This window comes from Rhinoraja longicauda, chromosome 29 (assembly GCF_053455715.1).
Source record: "Rhinoraja longicauda isolate Sanriku21f chromosome 29, sRhiLon1.1, whole genome shotgun sequence".
Classification (NCBI taxonomy): Eukaryota; Metazoa; Chordata; class Chondrichthyes; order Rajiformes; family Arhynchobatidae; genus Rhinoraja; species Rhinoraja longicauda.
The window spans coordinates 4,490,540-4,510,274 of NC_135981.1; the positions used below are offsets into that span (position 1 = coordinate 4,490,540).

The 19,735-nt window shown below is 48.3% G+C and overlaps 1 protein-coding gene across 2 annotated transcripts in view; it reads right to left on the bottom strand.

Moving 5' to 3' along the window:
- Positions 1–19,735, bottom strand: part of LOC144607688 (plexin domain-containing protein 1-like) — a 149,748-nt gene that overhangs the window by 44,875 nt on the left and 85,138 nt on the right. For both annotated transcript variants that reach the window (XM_078424697.1, XM_078424698.1), the window contains exon 9: positions 15,956–16,037. In XM_078424697.1, the coding sequence (XP_078280823.1) occupies positions 15,956–16,037 (82 nt within the window). The remainder of the gene's footprint in view (positions 1–15,955; positions 16,038–19,735) is intronic.

Here is a 19,735-nt window from a genome sequence, read left to right on the forward strand (position 1 = left end):
GCCAAAAATTGTCGCGCTATCGTGTACCGTTTTGGCTGTAGTTCAGGAACAAACAAACAAACAAACGAGAGTTTTAGTGTATAGATAGATGGGCAGGATACATTTTTGAAACATCTTCTTTCTAAAGGTAGGTCCTTTTATTCTGAGGCTGTGCCCTCTAGTCCTTGGCTCTTCCACCGGTGGAAACATCCTCTCCACATCCATTCTATCCATCAGCGTAGAGTTGAGTTGGATCACCCAATCTAATTATTTCATAATTGTTTGGTTCAATTGCATCTGTTTTTAAAGGAGGGCAGAGAGGGTATCTCTGGAAGTTGATTGCTCCTTCGGCAGTTTTTGTAAATGGCCTCCATGTCAAAGAATCGTGGGGAGATATGGCACAAAAACAAGTGTACTGTTCCACCAAACCCTTGCCAACCCTCAACCACCCATTTACAACAATCCCGCGTTAATCCCATTTGCTTTATTCTCCCACATTCTCCCACATTCTCATCAACTGATTGAGAATGACCAGCCATGATCACATTGAATGGCGGTGCTGGCTCGAAGGGCCGAATGGCCTACTCCTGCACCTATTGTCTATTGTCTATAGTTGGCCTTGGTAAAATTGTAAATTGTCCCTAGGGTGGAAGATACCGTTAGTGTGCGGGGATCACTGGTCGACGCGGTGGGCCGAAGGGACATTTTCCAACGCTGTCTCTCTAAACTATAAAGAGCTCAGTATCTTCCCAGAGGAGCTTACACTGATCAGGAAGAATGGGGCAAGGGAAGAGGTGAGAAGTTTACAACTGAGGGACTGAATGAGTCAGACCCAGGGTTTTTTTATGCAATGCTATGCACCATTACAGCCTGCCAGAAAATTAACAAAGTCAAAAACTAGATTGATGTAGAGGAGCCAATGAGTGGGTCATAGATGAATTGTTATCTAGATTTTTTAGATTTAGAGATACAGCGCAGAAACAGGCCCTTCAGCCCACCGGGTCCGCACCGCCCAGCAATCCCCGCACACTAACACTGTCCTACACCCACTAGGGACAATTTTTACATTTGCCCAGCCAATTAACCTACAAACCTGTACGTCTTTGGAGTGTGGGAGGAAACCGAAGATCTCGGAGAAAACCCACGCAGGTCACGGGGAGAACGTACAAACTCCGTACAGACAGCACCCGTAGTCAGGATCGAACCTGAGTCTCCGGCGCTGCATTCGCTGTCAGGCAGCAACTCTACCGCTGCGCCACCGTGCCGCACACCGGTACCAATCTAGGTACCGACACCTCTGTGAATACAGAAAATGTATTGGCCAGCCCAAAGATGGAGCCAGGGAATCGGGCAAAAGTGGTGTTCAAAATTCATGAAGGACTCAGAGGGTGGTGCAGTGGTAGTGCTGCCTCACAGCGCCAGAGACCCGGGTTCGATCCTGACCGGAGGTGCGGTTCGGTACGGAGTTTGTACGTTCTCCCCGTGTCCAGCGTGGGTTTTCTCCGGGTGCTCCAGTTTCCTCCCACACTCCAAAGACGTACAGGTTTGCCGGTTCATTGGCTTTGGTAAGGATTGTAAATTGTGCCTAGTGTGTGCAGGATAGTGCTGGTGTGGGGGGATCGCTGGTCGGCCCGGACTCGGTGGGCCGAAAGTCCCGTTTCCGCGCTGTATCTCCAAACTAAATCAAGCTAAACTGAACTAGACACTATTTGATAAAAATATAAAAGTATATGGGAATAAATAATAAAACAAGGAGACATGTCTAATTCCCAGATTTTCCGCGGCCCACACATAAAAACAGTAATGGATTGAGTGATAATGAGGAAAGAAATGCTCTTTTAATTCACTGACGATCCATCAAGCTGTCAAAATGAAATGACCATCCACTAATCACTAATTGATTAGCCCATAATGAGCATTTAGCAACAATTGTTGAAAGGCACTCTGTCCCTGCTCATTGATTGACTGGAAGCTGCAGGACACGGTTTCAGAATAACAAACCTCTCTCTGGAGAGGACAAGTCTCTTAACCTAGAACAGTACAGCACAGGAACAGTACACCATGTCCGTGACGAACACGAAGCCAAGTTAGACACAAAAAGCTGGAGTAACTCAGCGGGTCAGACAGCATCTGCGGAGGAAAGGAATAGGTGACGTTTCAGGTCGAGACCCTTCTTCAGGGATGCTGTCTGACCCGTTGAGTTACTCCAGCGTTTTGTGTCTATCTTCGGTTTAAACCGGCGCCTGCAGTTTAGTTTAGTTTAGTTCAGAGACACAGCATGGAAACAGGCCCTTTGGCCCATCGAGTCAGCACCGACTCGCGGTTCCCGCACATTAACTCACTGGGGACAATTTTGTTTACACGTATCCCAAGTGTACAAACCCAAGCCAATCAGCCTGCACACACGCACGTCTTTGGAGAGCGGGAGGAAACCGGAGATCTCGGAAAAAACCCACGCAGGTCACGGGGAGAACGTGCAAACTCCGTACAGGCAGCACCCATTGTCGGGATCGAACCCGGGTCTTCATCAGTCAGAGTATTGAGTACAGAGGATGAGAGGTCAAGTTGACCACACCAATCAACATGTCCCATCTACACTAGTTCCACCTGCCTGCGTTGGGCCCATATCCTTTAACTCTGTCCTATCCATGTACCTGTCTAATTGTTACACGTTACAATAGTCTCAGCCTCAACTACCTCCTCTGGCAACTCGTTCCCTACACCCACCGCCCTATGTGAGAAAAAATTACCCCTCAGATTCCTATTAAATCTTTCCTCCTTCACCTTAAACCTATGTCCTCTGGTCCTCTGTTCCCCAACTCTGGGCAAGAGACTCCGTGAGTCTTCTGGAGTTATTTGAACTCAGCAGTTATTTGAAATGAGAGAAATCAACGTTCAGGCAGATTGAGTCCTGGAATAGATACAAAATGCTGGAGGAACTCAGTGGGTCAGGCAGCATCTCTGGAGAGAAGGAATGGGTGACGTTTCGGGTCGAGATCCTTTTTCTCCAGAGATGCTGACTGTCCCGCTGAGTTACTCCAGCATATCATGTCTGTCTTCAGTGTAAACCAGCATCTGCAGTTGCTTCCTACACATTGTGTGCTGGAATGGTGGTTTGCTGAGCTTAAATGGATTAGATCGGGAATGTGAAATAAAGGAGATGGATTATGCATCGTCTCTGTAAATGAGCAATCTGACCTGCTAACAGTCCCAGGATTTCCCCTCTTTGTTTCCAATTTCCAGCATCCACTATGTTGTCTTCATATTCACTGAGGTATGTAATCCCTTTGACAATAGACAATAGACAATAGGTGCAGGAGGAGGCCATTCGGCCCTTCGAGCCAGCACAGCCATTCAATGTGATCATGGCTGATCATTCTCAATCAGTACCCCGTTCCTGCCTTCTCCCCATACCCCCTGACTCCGCTATCCTTAAGAGCTCTATCTAGCTCTCTCTTGAATGCATTCAGAGAATTGGCCTCCACTGCCTTCTGAGGCAGAGAATTCCGCAGATTCACAACTCTCTGACTGAAAAGGTTTTTCCTCATCTCAGTTCTAAATGGCCTACCCCTTATTCTTAAACTGTGGCCCCTTGTTCTGGACTCCCCCAACATTGGGAACATGTTTCCTGCCTCTAACATGTCCAACCCCTTAATAATCTTATACGTTTCGATAAGATCTCCTCTCATCCTTCCAAATTCCAGTGTATACAAGCCTAGTCGCTCCAGTCTTTCAACATACGACAGTCCTGCCATTCCGGGAATTAACCTAGTGAACCTATGCTGCACGCCCTCAATAGCAAGAATATCCTTCCACCTTGACTTCAGAAGAATGAGAAACGACCTCGGGTGAAATGGAATGAATTCTTACAAGGTACTGGAGAAACTCAGCAGGCCAAGCAGCATTTCTGGAGAAAACGGATGGGTGACGTTTCGGGGCGGAGCCCTTCAGACTTCAGGAGGGAACGGATGTTCACGGTGGCGCAGCAGTCGAGTTGCTGCCTTACAGCGAATGCAGCGCCAGAGACCCGGGTTCGATCCCGACTACGGGGGCCGTCTGTACGGAGTTTGTACGTTCTCCCCGTGGCCTGCGTGGGTTTTCTACGAGATCTTCAGTTTCCTGCCACATTCCAAAGACGTACAGGTTTGTAGGTTAATTGGCTTGCTAAATGTAAAGATTGTCCCCAGTGGGTGTAGGATAGTGTTGATGTGCGGGGATCGCTGGTCGGCGCGGACACGGTGGGCCTGTTTCCGCGCTGCATCTCTAAACTAAAGGATAGACGATGATTTAGATTGGGAACTTTCCTCTACGGGTTCAAAGAAGGATTCCGGCCTGAAACGTCACCCATCCTTTTTCTCCAGAGATGCTGAGTTACTCCAGCATTTTGTGTCTATCTTCGGTATGTTCCAGCATCTGCAGTTCCTTCCGACACATGAATACTTACTGCGTTTAGCAAGGTAGTTTGCTGGATTGGAGATACTAGGAACTACACATGCTGGAACCTTGAGCAAAACACAAAGTCTTGGATTAACTCAGCAGACTAGGCAGCATCTGTGGAGGGAACGGATAGACGATGATTTGGGACCCTTCTTCTTCGGGTCTGAGGGGAGGTCCTGAACCCAATGGTCTAGTTTAGAGATACAACGCGGAAATAGGCACCGACCAGCGATCCCCGCACACTAACACTATCCTACACACTGGGGACATTTGTACATTTATACCAAGCCAATTAACCTACAAACCTGTATGTCTTTGGTGTGAGGGAGGAAACCGAAGATCTCGGGTAAAAACCCACACTGATCACAGGGAGAGCGTACAAACACCATACAGACAGCACCCGTAGTCAGGATTGAACGCTGTAAGACAGTAGCTCTACCGCTACGCCAAGCAGTCACCTAATCATTTTCTTCACAGATGCTACCTTTACTCCAACGCTTTGTAGCTTCTAGGATTGATGTATCCCCTGGTCTGGAACAAGGACTCTCAGTCCCACAGTAAGGCAGTCAGTCCTTCAGGCCAGAGAGGAGCACAAATGTCCTCACTTATAAAGTGGTGGATCTGTGTGGGTTTATCCACCCAGGAGCACTGTAAAGCTGTGGTGAATCTAGAAGCAGAGGACATAGCTTTAAGGTGAAGGGGGAGAGATTTTACAGGAATTGGAGGGGTAACCTTTTCACACAAGGAGTGGGTGGACGTGTGGAACGAGAGATAGTTAAGGCAGGGACGATCGCAACGTTTAAGAAGCAATTGGACTGGTACATGGATGGGACAGGTTTAGAAGGATATGGGTCAAATGTCGGCAAGTGGGACGAGTGTAGATGGGACATGTCAGACGGTGTGGGAAAGTTGGGCCAAAGAGCCTGTTCCACACTGTATGACTCTATGACAGTAAAAATAAACTGGTGGAAGATTTCATGGTTAATCTGGGAACATCTGGATCAGTTCGGCACTCGTACCAAGAGAGGCATCAGGAAAGTCTCCAGATGTTTTCCAAAATAGTACACTGCTAATGGGATTAGATGAACTTAAAAATTAGACCACCACACCGCCCAGAAATACTTCATCTGGTGTGATGTTAATAGCTGGTGATGTGTCAGCTTGTTTAACCAGATGTATTTGACACGCCCTGAGTCTCTGTGCCAGAGCATTGGGGTCCACAAACCCAAACCGTTAACGGCTTAGTTTAGTCTAGTTTCATTTATTGTCACGTGTGCTGAGGTACAGTGAAAAGCTTTCTGTCGCGTGCTAACCAGTCAGCAGAAAGACAATGATTGGTTTCAATCGAGCCGTTTACAGTGTACAGATACGTGATAAGGGAATAATAACGTTTAGTGCAAGGTAAAGCCAGCAAAGTCCGGTCAAGGTTAATCCGAGGGGCATCCAAGAGGTGAATAGTAGTTCATTCAGCACTGCTCTCTGGTTGAGGTAGGATGATTCAGTTGCCTGATAACGGCTGGGAAGAAACTGTCCCTGAATCTGGTGTTGTTTAATTTAGTATGGTTTACAGATACGGCGCTGAAACAGGCCCACTCAGTCCGCACCGACCAACGATCCCCGCACACTAACACTATCCTACACCAAGGACAATCTTTACATTAATACCAAGCCAATTAACCTACAAACCTGTGCGTCTTTGGAGTGTGGGAGGAAACCGAAGATCTCGGAGAAAACCCACGCAGGTCACGGGGAGAACGTGCAAACTCCGTACAGACAGCACCCGTGGTCGGGATCGACCCTGAGTCGGGTCTCTGGCGCTGTGAGGCCGTGACTCCACTGCTGCGCCACCGTGCTTCTTTCATCCCTGTGCCGTGTGTTCGGTCTGGGCAACAGATGGAAAAGCCCAACGCTGAGGCATTGTGAGCATCTGTGTGCCGTCTGGCAACGACAGTAACTTTTGGCAAGGAGCTTTTGTTTAATTTTCCTGTTAAGAGACCCGATTCCTCCCAAATATCTCCCCAAGGCCAATATATAACTAAATCGCTGACTTTCCACTGACAGCTGTGTTTTGGACGAGTCAACAAAAATAAGAACAGATTATTTTTTGGGGACAGGAATAAACGGTGCCTTCATGCCTCAATAATCATTTCCTTTCCCTTAGAAGGTAGACACTAAACGCTGGAGTAACTCAGCGGGTCAGGCAGCATCTCGGGAGAGAAGGAATGGGTGACATTTCGGGTCGAGACCCTTTTTCAGACTGAAGAAGGGTCTCGACCCCAAATGCCACCCATTCATTTTCTCCCGAGATGCTGCCTGACCCCGCTGAGTTACTCCAGCGTTTTGTGTCTACCTTCAATTTGAACCAGCATCTGCAGTTATTTTCCTGAACATCCCCTTTCCCTTAAACTAGTTTAGAGATACAGAGCGTGAACAGGCCCTTCGGCCCACCGAATCCGCGCCAGTTCTATCCTCCACACAATGGGTAGTATAAGAAAATAACTGCAGATGCTGGTACAAATCGAAGGTATTTATTCACAAAATGCTGGAGTAACTCAGCAGATCAGGTAATGGGGATCATTTTTACAGAAGCTAATTAGCCCTACAAACCCGCACTTCTTTGGGATGTGAGAGGAAACTGGAGCTCCCGGAGAAAACCCACGCGGTCACGGGGAGAACGTACAAACCCCCTTACAGACAGCCCCCGTAGTCAGGACCAAACCCGGGTCTCTGGCTCTGTGAGGCAGCAACTCTACCGCTGCCCCATTGCTATCTTCCTTCAAGACATTTTCTTAAACTCAATATCTTGACTAATCCTTTTGATCATCTTGACCCAAACCTTCCATTACGTGTCAGATTTTGTTTGATAAACTTCACGGTGAGGTGCCTTGCAGTGGTTTGATATAAAGGCCGTTACATTGATGCAGATTCATGTTGTTGAGAGGGGTCACGCAACTGAAGAATTGGGTGTACCAAAAGGACCAGACGTTTAGCCGTGTGGGTCACATGGTGGCGCGTCGGTAGCGTTGCCGCCTTACAGCGCCAAAGACCCAGGTTTGATCCCGACAACGGTTGCTATCTGTGCGGAGTTTGCACGTTCTCCCCGTGACCTACGTGGGTTTCCCCAGGGATCTCCGGTTTCCACACTCAATCCAAAGATGTGCAGGTTTGTCGGCTAATTTTGCACTCTAAAATGCGTGTAGGATGGTGTTAGTGTGTGGGGATCGCTGGTCGGCACAGTGGCGCAGCGGTAGAGTTGCTGCCTTACAGCGAATGCAGCGCCGGAGACCCGGGTTCGATCCCGACTACGGGCGCTGCCTGTACGGAGTTTGTACGTTCTCCCCGTGTCCTGCGTGGGTTTTCTTCGAGACCTTCGGTTTCCTCCCACACTCCAAAGACGTGCAGGTTTGTAGGTTAATTGGCTGGGTAAATGTAAAAATTGTCCCTAGTGGGTATAGGATAATGTTAGTGTGTGGGGATCGCTGGTCGGCACGGACCTGGTGGGCTGAAGGGCCTGTTTCTGCTCTCTAAACTAAACCGGAGCAGCAGTGGTTATGTAATAAATGGCTGGGCTACTTGCTCCTCTAGTTAATTTAGAATTAGAAATTTATCTAATTTAGTTTTTGCCCAGCCAATTAAGACTACAAACCTGAACGTCTTTGGAACGTGGCAGGAGATTGACGTTCTCAGAGAAAACTCACGCGGGTCACGGGGAGAAGGTACAACCTCTGTACAGTCAGTACCCTTGGTCGGGATCGAACCCGGGTCTCTGGCGCCGTAAGTGCTGTACGGCAGCAACTCTATCGTTGCGCCATCTCTAGATCTCGTTTTCCTCAGCAGATCAAAAATCTATCTCAGCCTTGAACAAATGCGATGATTTGGAAGTCACAGTTCTCTGGAGGTGGAGAGCTCCAGGGGTTTGTAGCCCTCCAAGAGAGGACATTTCTCATCGTAGACATCTTAAGTGGTGAACTTGAATTCTTAAAATAGATGCCTTTGTACGTGGAACCACACAGCACGGAAGACAGACACAAAAAAGCTGGAGTAACTCAGCGGGTCAGGCAGCATCTCTGGAGAAAGTAATAGGTGAGGTTTCGGGTCAAGACCCTTCTTCAGATTGAGAGTCAGGGGAAAGTGAAACCAGAGGTACAGTCGATGATATAAAGAGATATAGAACAAATGAACAAAAGATATGCAAACAAAAACTAACGATGATAAAGGAAACAGGCCAAAGATGGACTCAAAAAGATGGAGTAACTCAGCGGGATAGACAGCATCTCTAGAGAGAAGGAATGGGTGACGTTTCGGGTAGAGACCCTTCTTCTGAAACTTGCCATTGGGTTAGCTGTGTGCTCGGCGAGAATGAGTACAGGTTATGAGACTCAACAAGACGACTTTGCAGCTGGTACGACTTGGGTGGAGGAGGGATGGAGAGAGAGGGAATGGAAACTCCACGAAGGACCTACCTGGGAGTTGATTCATCCTATGTTTCTGTTCGCCGGGATGCAAGGACCTTCAAGTGTATGTGCATGAAAGCAATAAAGACAGCAACAAAACATTGCAAGGCAGGCAGCAGAAATCCACCCTGGATCAGTGTTTTTCAGACAGATCCACATCTGCTCCTACTTAGGGACAGCATATCTGGCTGGATCCAATCTCGTGTTGCAGACTATCCCTAGTTAACTGTATATCTTCGAGGGTTCGGCCATTCAGTTGCTGTTCATTTGTTCAATGGATGAGCAGCCACTTCAACCTTCTAACCCGAGTTCCATGCACTGTTCTGCTCGAGCTCCTTGTGGGTGATTTGGGTAAACTCCCTTTTTTAAAATCCTGTTCGGCTCAGTCCACGCCGACCACCGGCCACCCGCTCACACCAGCTCCGTGCTATCCCACGCTCACATCCTCTCCCTGCACGCTCACTTCCAGAGGACAATCAACCTACAAACCCGCACGTCTTTGGAATGCGGGTCGGAAACCAAAGCACCCAGAGGAAACCCATGCGGTCACAGGACAGGGACAGTGTAGGCTAACGGAGTGTGTTCGGGGAGCGGGGCCGAGTGTGTTTGCCTAACGGAGGCTGCGTAGCAACCCGTCTCCCGGCCCGGGCGGCCGCCATTGGTGGAGCGGGAGCACGTGGCCGCTGGCTGGGTGAGGTCACGTGGGGCCCGGGGGCGGTGACGTCACCTTGTCCTGTATTTGGGAGTGAGATAGTTGGCACCGCTATTTTCAAATCAGAAACAGGTAGGAAAGTGGGAAAGTTTCACGGAGAGAACTTTGGACCGCGATGGCCGAAGATGTGGCCTCGAATGATGAAGTGGCTTTACTGAAATGCTGAAACGCCAAAGTTAGAGGAGTATAGTTGTCTCAGACAAGAGGGTTATAAAATTGGGGAAGATCGCAGGGGTAGGGGAGGGTAAGATAATGGAGGGACTTGAAATCAAAAAGGAAAACTTTAAAATAGAAAACAAGTGATTTGAAAATAAACGGGAAAGCGAGAGAGAAGAGAAACGGAATGGAAGGTACAAAGGCCGGCAGATGGTGAAGAATGCGAAGCAAGAGCAATGATAAAAGGAGAAAATAACAAGCAACAACAACCACAAAATAAGCAATTGAGAGGTGGTGGAAGAAGCGAGAGAGTAAACAAAGGACAGGATCAAGTGCGGGACAAAACTACATAGAGAATGGAATACAACAATAGTTGGTCTGAAGTAGGGTCTCGACCCAAAACGTCACTCATTCCTTCTCTCCAGAGATGCTACCTGTCCCACTGAGTTACTCCAGCATTTTGTGTCTATCTTCGGTGTAAGCCAGCATCTGCAGTTCATTCCTACACAACCGGGTCCTGGTGAGTTTCATTGTCTGTAACCCGTTTTCACCTAGCCCACAGCTATCAATGGCCTGTTTCCTTGATCCTCGCGCTTTTATTTGGCATATCTTTCATTCATTTGTTCTACGTCTCTCTGTATCACCGTCAATGTCTCTCATTTCCTTTTCCCCTGACTCCGTACAGACAGCACCCGTGGTCGGGATCGACCCCGGGTCTCGGGCGCTGCAAGTGCTGTAAGGCAGCAACTCTACCGCTGCGCCACCGTGCCGCTCCGTCTGTAGGTTTTGGTTTTGGTAACATTGTAAATTCTCGCTAGTGTGGTACGATAGTGTCAGTGATCGCTGGTCGGCACGGACTCGGTGGGCCGAAGGGCCTGTTTCTACGCTATATCTCTAAACTAAACAAAGGGTGTCAGAGTCATACAACACGGAAACAGCCCCGACAAGTTACCCCATCTAAGCTAGTTCCACCTACCCATATCCCTCTAAACCATTCCTATCCATCAGATCTACCCTCCAATGCCTCCAAACTTATAGTTCCCCAACCCCGCACGGCCCGATTCTACCTCCTACCTAAAACATCTATATCCTTCCCTTGTTTTGCCCCCCCTGACATCAGTCTGAAGAAGGGTCTCGACCCGAAACGTCACCCATTCCTTCTCTCCTGAGATGCTGCCTGACCTGCTGAGTTACTCCAGCATTTTGTGAATAAATACCTTCGATTTGTACCAGCATCTGCAGTTATTTTCTTACACTATCCATCAGAGTAGTTTATTGATATGTTCCCAATAAAATAAATTTCTGAGTCTGGATCAGATCACACCCTTGAGCTCCATTGTTCGGACGAACGCAAACCAATGGCACAGAACTAGTCTTCATAATTTCATCCCCTGGGTGACTCTCCACGAGATTCTTCTTCACTGAGACAACTGGAGTTAATGGAGTACTGCATAGAGGCTCAGACCAAGTGTGACGTGTTATATATCGTGTGGATTTTCCATCTAATTGGCAGAAAGGAGTCTTCAACACATGAATGAAATGATTCAGTAATGTTGGTTTCATGTTTGCTTTATGCTTCCCCAGGGCTCCATGTAACAACTGTTCTGCCCTGTGAACATTGAGCGTGCACACATCCTATTCCAGATGAGAAGGTAACTGACATTTGATGGAGAATGGATGTGAACGCTAGATTTAGTTTAGTTTCCGTTTGGAGATAGGGCGCGTAAACAGGTCCCCCCGGCCCTCCGTGCCCGCGCCGATCCGCGATCCCCGCACATTAACGCTATCCTGCACCAGGAACAATATTTACACTTGTACCGAGCCAATTAACCTACAAACCTGCACGTCTTTGGAGCGTGGGAGGAAACCGAAAATTCTCTGAGAAATCCCACACGGTCACGGGGAGAACGTGCAAACTCCGTACAGACAGCGCCCGTGGCCAGGATCAGACCCGGGTCTCTGGCGGTGTGAGCGAGGAAAGGCAGCAACTTTACCGCTGCGCCACCGTGCCACCTCTTCTTTGTGGAATCATGTCTTTGTTGTTGATGGTGGCTGCTGCAGAGTGGACAGCCAGCGAAGGCACTGCCTCACAGTGCTGGGGAACTGGGCCTGACCCTGTCCTCATGTGCTGTTTGTGTAGAGGTCACTCTTTCTCCCTCGGGCTGGGTGGGTTTCCTCCGGGTGCTCCGGTTTCCTCCCACATCCCAAAGACGTGTGGATTGGGTAGGTTAATTAGCCCCTGTAAGTTGCCCCCAGTGTGTGAATGTGGGATAACATAGAACTAGTGTGAGCGGGCGATCGATGGCCAGCATGGACTCGGTGGACCGAAGGGCCTGTTTCCGTGCTGTATCTCAAAACTAAACTAAAAACAACACTTTTTCTAGTTGGGTGGTTTAATTGACCAGAGGTGAGAGGTAGAATATGGGGTTGAGTCGCTGAAGAACGAAACAAATGGGATTCATTTAAGGATGAATGTAAATGACGGCAAGCACAGACTTGGTGGACCGAAGGGCCTGTTTCCATGCTGTATTTTTTAGTTGAGTTTGGTTTAGAGATACAGCGTGGAAACAGCCCCTTCGGCCCACCGAGTCCGCACCGACCAGCGATCCCCGCACATTAACACTATCCTACACGAGGGACAATTTACATTTTATACCAAGCCAATGGACTTACAAACACGTAGATCTTTGGAGTGTGGGAGGAAACCGAAGATCTCGGAGAAAACCCACACAGGGTCACGGGGAGAACGTACAAACTCCGTACAGACAGCACCCTTAGTCGGGATTGAACCCGGGTCTCTGGCGCTGTGAGGCAGCGACTCTACTGCTGGGCCACCGTGCTCTCTGTGACTCCGTGACTCAAGCTAAGGGTCAGAGCAAGAATTGGATGAAGGGATTAAAAGTACCATTAGCAAATTTGCAGATGATACAAAGCTGGGTGGCAGTGTGAACCGTGAGGAAGATGCTATGAGGTTGCAGGGTGACTTGGACAGGTTGTGTGAGTGGGCGGATGCATGGCAGATGCAGTTTAATGTGGATAAGTGTGAGGTTATCCACTTTGGTGGTAAGAATAGGAAGGCAGAGTATTATCTGAATGGTGTCAAGTTAGGAAAAGGGGACGTACAACGAGATCTGGGTGTCCTCGTGCATCAGTCACTGAAAGGAAGCATGCAGGTACAGCAGGCAGTGAAGAAAGCCAATGGATTGTTGGCCTTCATAACAAGAGGAGTTGAGTATAGGGGCAAAGAGGTCCTTCTGCAGTTGTACAGGGCCCTAGTGAGACCGCACCTGGAGTACTGTGTGCAGTTTTGGTCTCCAAATTATGAGGAAGGATATTCTTGCTATTGAGGGCGTGCAGCGAAGGTTTACTAGGTTAATTCACGGAATGGCGGGACTGTCATATGTTGAAAGACTGGAGCGACTAGGCTTGTATACACTGGAATTTAGAAGGATGAGAGGAGATCTTATCGAAACGTATAAGATTATTAAGGGGTTGGACACGTTAAAGGCAGGAAACATGTTCCCAATGTTGGGGGAGTCCAGAACAAGGGGACACAGTTTAAGAATAAGGGGTAGGCCATTTAGAACTGAGATGAGGAAAAACCTTTTCAGTCAGAGAGTTGTGAATCTGTGGAATTCTCTGCCTCAGAAGGCAGTGGAGGCCAATTCTCTGAATGCATTCAAGAGAGAGCTGGATAGAGCTCTTAAGGATAGCGGAGTCAGGGGGTATGAGGAGAAGGCAGGAACGGGGTACTGATTGTGAATGATCAGCCATGATCACATTGAATGGCGGTGCTGGCTCGAAGGGCCGAATGGCCTCCTCCTGCACCTATTGTCTATTGTCTATTGTCTATAATCCAGAAAGGGAAATAGAGAAGAATCCTGATATTTTTTCCCAATTTCCCTTCCCGCCCAGGTGGCTCCATCATCTTGTCCTGACATGATGTTGAGCCAGGTTAGGAGATGTTAAGATAACTCCCCGCAGAGAAAGTTTTTAAGGAGCGTCTTAATGTTGGCAAGAGGTTGAGAGATGATTGGGAGATGAAGTTCAAAAGCTTACGGGCCCGGCAGAGAAAGGAGGTTGCAGAGAGAGAGTGAGATCACCACGGACGCTCCACAGGCCAGTTCCAGTTTCCACCCACACCCCAAAGACATGCAGGTTGGTTGGTTAATTGGCATCCGTAAAATTGTCCCAGTCATACAACACAGAAACTGCCCCGACAAGATGCCCCATCTAAGCTAGATCCACCTGCCCACGTTTGGCCCATATCCCTCTAAAAACATCCTATCTAGGTACCAGTCTAAATGTCTTTTAAATGTTGTTATGGTACTTGCCTCATCTACCTCCACTAGTCGCTTGTTCCACCACGCTCTGTGTGAAAAAGTTGCCCCTCAGTTTCCAATTCAATCTTTCCCCTTTCACCTGAAAACCTGTGTCATTTGGTTCTTGATTCCTTTACTCGGGATAAAAGGCTCTGTGTATTCACCCTATCCATTCTCCTGATGATTTTATCCACGTCCACACGTTCACCTTTCAGGCTCTTGCGCTCCAAGGAATAAAGTCCTAGCCTGCCCAACCTACGTAGCTCCTGCCCTCAAGTCCTGGCAACATCCTCGTAAATCTTCTCTGCACCTTTTCCAGTGTAATGACACCCTTCCCATGTCAGGGCAACCAAAACTGAACTCAATACTCTAAATGCGGCTTCACCAACGCCTTGTACAACTGTAACATAACATCCCAACTTCTATACTCTATTCCCTGACTGATGATGGCCTATATTCTGAAAGCCTTCTTGACCACCCCATCTTCCCGTGACCCGACTTTCAGGGAACTTCGTAGCAACACTCCCCTCGACTATACAACACTCCCCGGGGCTTGACCATTCACTGTGTACAGGTGAGTGGTGAAATCTGGAGAGAGCTGTTCTGGTGCTTTGTGTTATCCCATCACTCTGAAAGGTGCTATGGAATTACAAGTGCTTTCTCCTTCGTTTATTCCTCACTGAAATCCTAGGAGACCCGATGCTGAGGACAACCTCCTGAGAAGGTCCATCTGTGGCCGAGGAAGATACACAGTCTTGGAGTAGCTCAGCGGGTCAGGCAGCATCTCAAGTGAACATGGAACATGGGACCTTTAGAAATGTCCCAACCTGAAACGTCGTTTATCCATGTTCTCCCGAGATGCTGCCTGACCCACTGGGCTACTCCAGCACTGTGCCTTTTTTTGTTTGTAAACCAGCATCTGCAGTTCCTCGTTTCCACTTCCAACTATCTCGATTTGACGGCTCGATTGTAATCATGTATAGTCTTTCTCCTGACTGGGTAGCAAGTACCAAAAGCATTTCACTGTACCTTGATATGCGTGACAATAAACGAGACTCAACTCAAGTCAACTCAACTCAACTCAAGTCAAGTCAACTCAACTAAACTTAACTAAACTCAACTAAACTCAACTAAACTCAACTAAACTCAACAAAACCCAACTACACGCAACTAAACTCAAGAAAACTCAACGAAACACCAGTAAACTCAACTCAACTCTGGCCTAGTAGGCCTTGCTTGTTTGACTTGGGTTGTGTTAGATAGTTCCACATTGGTTTCTAAGCTCAGTCAAAGTTGCCCATCCCAAACAGCATCGTCCATCTTTGCTCAGTCTGGCCAGCTCACCAGGTCGGCACAGAGGAAATGTGTAGGAAGGAACTGCAGATGCTGGTTTAAACCAAAGAGAGACACAAAAAGCTGGAGTAACTCAGTGGGACAGGCAGCATCCCTGGAGAAAAGGAATGGGTGACGTTTCGGGTCGAGACCCTTAGTCTGAACTTCTTCTGAAGGAGGGTCTCGACCCGAATCATCACCCATTCCTTCTCTCCAGAGATGCTGCCCGTCCCGCTGAGTTCCTCCAGCTTTTTGTCTATCTTTGGCCCAGAGAAAAGTCCATTTTGGCCTTTGTTCTTTGAGCACGGGAAAAAATCCAAGACATTTACACCAGCAAAGAAGTGTCTCGACCCGAGACGTCACCCATTCCTTCTCTCCCGAGATGCTGCCTGACCTGCTGAGTTACTTCGGCGTTGTGTGTCTACCCTTCGATTTTAACCAGCACCTGCAGTTTTTTTTTCTCCTAGTAATACGCGCCGTTGGAAGAGTAGGTATTGTACGAGCGCGGTGCCCTGTAGACGTGCCGCGGGAAGCACGCGGGGAGAGCGGTGGGAGAATCTTACCTCTGGAGCACGCCACACCAACTGCAGTTGAAGCGTTCCTCAGCATTGACACAGGCGTTACAACTCAGGTGTTGCAGACACACTGTGAGTGAGAGAGAGGAGATGGTGGCATGAGTTCAGTGCACTACTGAAGGAAACACACAGAGAAAAGCTGTTACAGAATCACTTGGGCAGCTTACAACCCAGCGGTATGAATATTGACCTCTCCAACTTCAAGTAACCCTTGCTCTCCCCCTCTCTCCACCGTAGCTCTCCGACTAGTTTCACTGTCCTTCTGATTGTGTGCTGACAACGATCCATTCTACATTTTCCTTGCACTTCGTCTCCTTTGATCTCTCGGATTAAAAGTACCATTAGCAAATTTGCAGACGACACAAAGCTGGGTGGTAGTGTGAACTGTGAGGAAGATGCTTTGTGAGGTTGCAGGGTGACTTGGACAGGTTGTGCGAGTGGACGGATGCATGGCAGATGCAGTTTAATGTGGATACGTGTGAGGTTATCCACTTTGGTGGTAAGAATAGGAAGGCAGAGTATTATCTGAATGGTGTCAAGTTAGGAAAAAGGGACGTACAACGAGATCTGGGTGTCCTAGTGCATCAGTCACTGAAAGGAAGCATGCAGGTACAGCAGGCAATGAAGAAAGCCAATAGAATGTTGGCCTTCATAACAAGAGGAGTTGAGTATAGCAGCAGGGAGGTCCTTCTGCAGTTGTACCGGGCCCTAGTGAGACCGCACCTGGAGTACTGTGTGCAGTTTTGGTCTCCAAATTTGGGGAAGGATATTCTTGCTATTGAAAGGGCGTGCAGCGTAGGTTTACCAGGTTAATTCCCGGAATGGTGGGACTGTCATATGTTGAAAGACTGGAGCGACTAGGCTTGTATACACTGGAATTTAGAAGGATGAGAGGGGATCTTATCGAAACATATAAGATTATTAAGGGGTTGGACACGTTAGAGGCAGGAAACATGTTCCCAATGTTGGGGGAGTCCAGAACCAGAGGCCACAGTTTAAGAATAAGGGGTAGGCCATTTAGAACGGAGATGAGGAAAAACTTTTTCAGTCAGAGAGTTGTGAATCTGTGGAATTCTCTGCCCTCAGAAGGCAGTGGAGGCCAATTCTCTGAATGCATTCAAGAGAGAGCTAGATAGAGCTCTTAAGGATAGCGGAGTCAGGGGGTTTGGGGAGAAGGCAGGAACGGGGTACTGATTGAGAATGATCAGCCATGATCACATTGAATGGTGGTGCTGGCTCGAAGGGCCGAATGGCCTATTCCTGCACCTATTGTCTATTGTCTATTGTCTTCATACCTTACCCTTCCATATCTCTGTGTCTCCCTCCCTCACCCCTGACTCTCAGTCTGAAGAAGGGTTTCGACCCGAAACGTCGCCCATTCCTCCCCTCAAGAGATGCTGCCCGTCCCGATGAGCGACTCCAGTGTCTTGTGTCTATCCCTGGAATTAATTACTGGGCCAAATTGTTAGGAGGGAACTACTCCATATCAGTCCACAGTCATAAAAGAGAGAGAGTTAAACTGAAAGTCTCTTTAGACTTCGGACTTTTAGACTTTAGAAATTCAATCGCAGAAGAGGCAACCTGTTTTTTACCTCTTTATTTAGACATAGAAACATAGAAACATAGAAAATAGGTGCAGGAGTAGGCCATTCGGCCCTTCGAGCCTGCACCGCCATTCAATATGATCATGGCTGATCATCCAGCTCAGTAGCCTGTACCTGCCTTCTCTCCATACCCCCTGATCCCTTTAGCAAAAAGGGCCACATCTAACTCCCTCTTAAATATAGCCAATGAACTGGCCTCAACTACCTTCTGTGGCAGAGAATTCCACAGACTCACCACTCTCTGTGTGAAGAAATGTTTTCTCATCTCGGTCCTAAAAGACTTCGCCCTTATCCTTAAGCTGTGACCCCTGGTTCTGGACTCCCCCAACATCGGGAACAATCTTCCCACATCTAGCCTCTCCAACCCCTTAAGAATTTTATATGTTTCTATAAGACTTTAGATATACAGTGTGAAAACAGGCCCTTCGGCCCACCGAGTCCATGCCGACCAGCGATCACTCAGTACACTCACAATATCCTACACACCAGGGACAAATTACAATTTTACTGAAGCCAATTAACCTATAATCCTGTCCGTCTTTGGAGTGTGGGAGGAAACTGGAGGACCAGGAGGAAACCCACCCGGTCACGAGGAGAACGTACAAACTCCGTACAGACAGCACCCGCGCTCAGGATCGAACCTGGGTCCCTGGCGATGTGAGGCAGCAACTCTACCGCTGCGCCACCGTGCCGACCTTCTCTGTGGGACTCAAAGCACGAAGTGGCGGCACGGTAGCGCAGCGGTAGAGTTGCTGCTTTACAGCGAATGCAGCGCCGGAGACTCAGGTTCGATCCTGACTACGGGTGCTGCACTGTAAGGAGTTTGTACGTTCTCCCCGTGACCTGCGTGGGTTTTCTCCGAGATCTTCGGTTTCCTCCCACATTCCAAAGACGTACAGGTATGTAGGTTAATTGGCTGGGTAAATGTAAAAATTGTCCCTAGTGTGTAGGATAGTGTTAATAGTGTTAGTGTGCGGGGATCGCTGGGCGGCACGGACTTGGTGGGCCGAAAAGGCCTGTTTCCGCGCTGGAGATATATGATATGATATGATATGACATGAAGTGCTCCCCATTGTTAAATATTTGCTGCAAAGAAATTTCAGAAGAGGAGAGGAGAAATGTTCTCCGCTTTATGTCAGCAAAGCTTAAATTCGTGTTTTTATGTTTCACACTGAACTGCCGATTCGCGGATTTTTTGGTTTGGGATCCGAGTTTAGTTCCCTGCCCATCCCCAGTGTGGTCAGTGCAGAATCTCCCACGACACTGAGGATGGGGAGAGACATAAACTCTGAGTGGAAACCCAAAAGTTTAGCACGGGTGCCAGGGGTGAAAGGAGATGAGGAGGAGTTTCTTTAGTCAGAGGGTGGTGAATCTGTGGAATTCATTGCCACAGATGGCTGTGGAGGCCAAGTCAATGGATATTTGTTAGGGAGAGATTGACAGATTCTTGATTAGTACGGGTGTCAGGGGTTATGGGGAGAAGACAGGAGAATGGGGTTGAGAGGGAGAGACAGATCAGCCATTATTGAATGGCAGAATAGACAATAGACAATAGATGCAGGAGGAGGCCATCCGGCCCTTCGAGCCAGCACCACCATTCAAGGTGATCATGGCTGATCATTCACAATCAGTACCCCGTTCCTGCACACTCCCATACCCCCTGACTCCGCTATCTACCTCTCACTTGATGGGCCGAATGGCCTAATTCTGCTCCTAGAACCTATGAACTTATGAACTGCCTTGAAGATTGACATCCCAAATGATCTACTTCCTGACCAACAATAAGATCATCTGGAGTTATTAGTAGTGTTCTTACATCACTTTCAGTGCTACGGAACTGTCTATTCGAGGAAGGGTCCCGACCCGAAGAATCGACCGGTCCTTTTCTCCAGAGACGCTGCCTGACCCACCGAGTTACTCCAGCATTCTGTGTCCACTTTAAGAAGATTGTTTACTTAATAACCACAGCTCTATGTGTGCGCGGTGAACATGTGTGGCTGGCTATAAGGTAGACGGCAACAATGTGTGCGTTTAATCACATGTTGGGACCGGGCTAGTTTACAGCATCTGCCTTTCCTTCGGTACTCTGCCACATTCCCATTTATCCCATTAGCCCCCTCGGCTCCCATTAAAATGATCAGGATTCAATCCCTTGTTTCCCTTG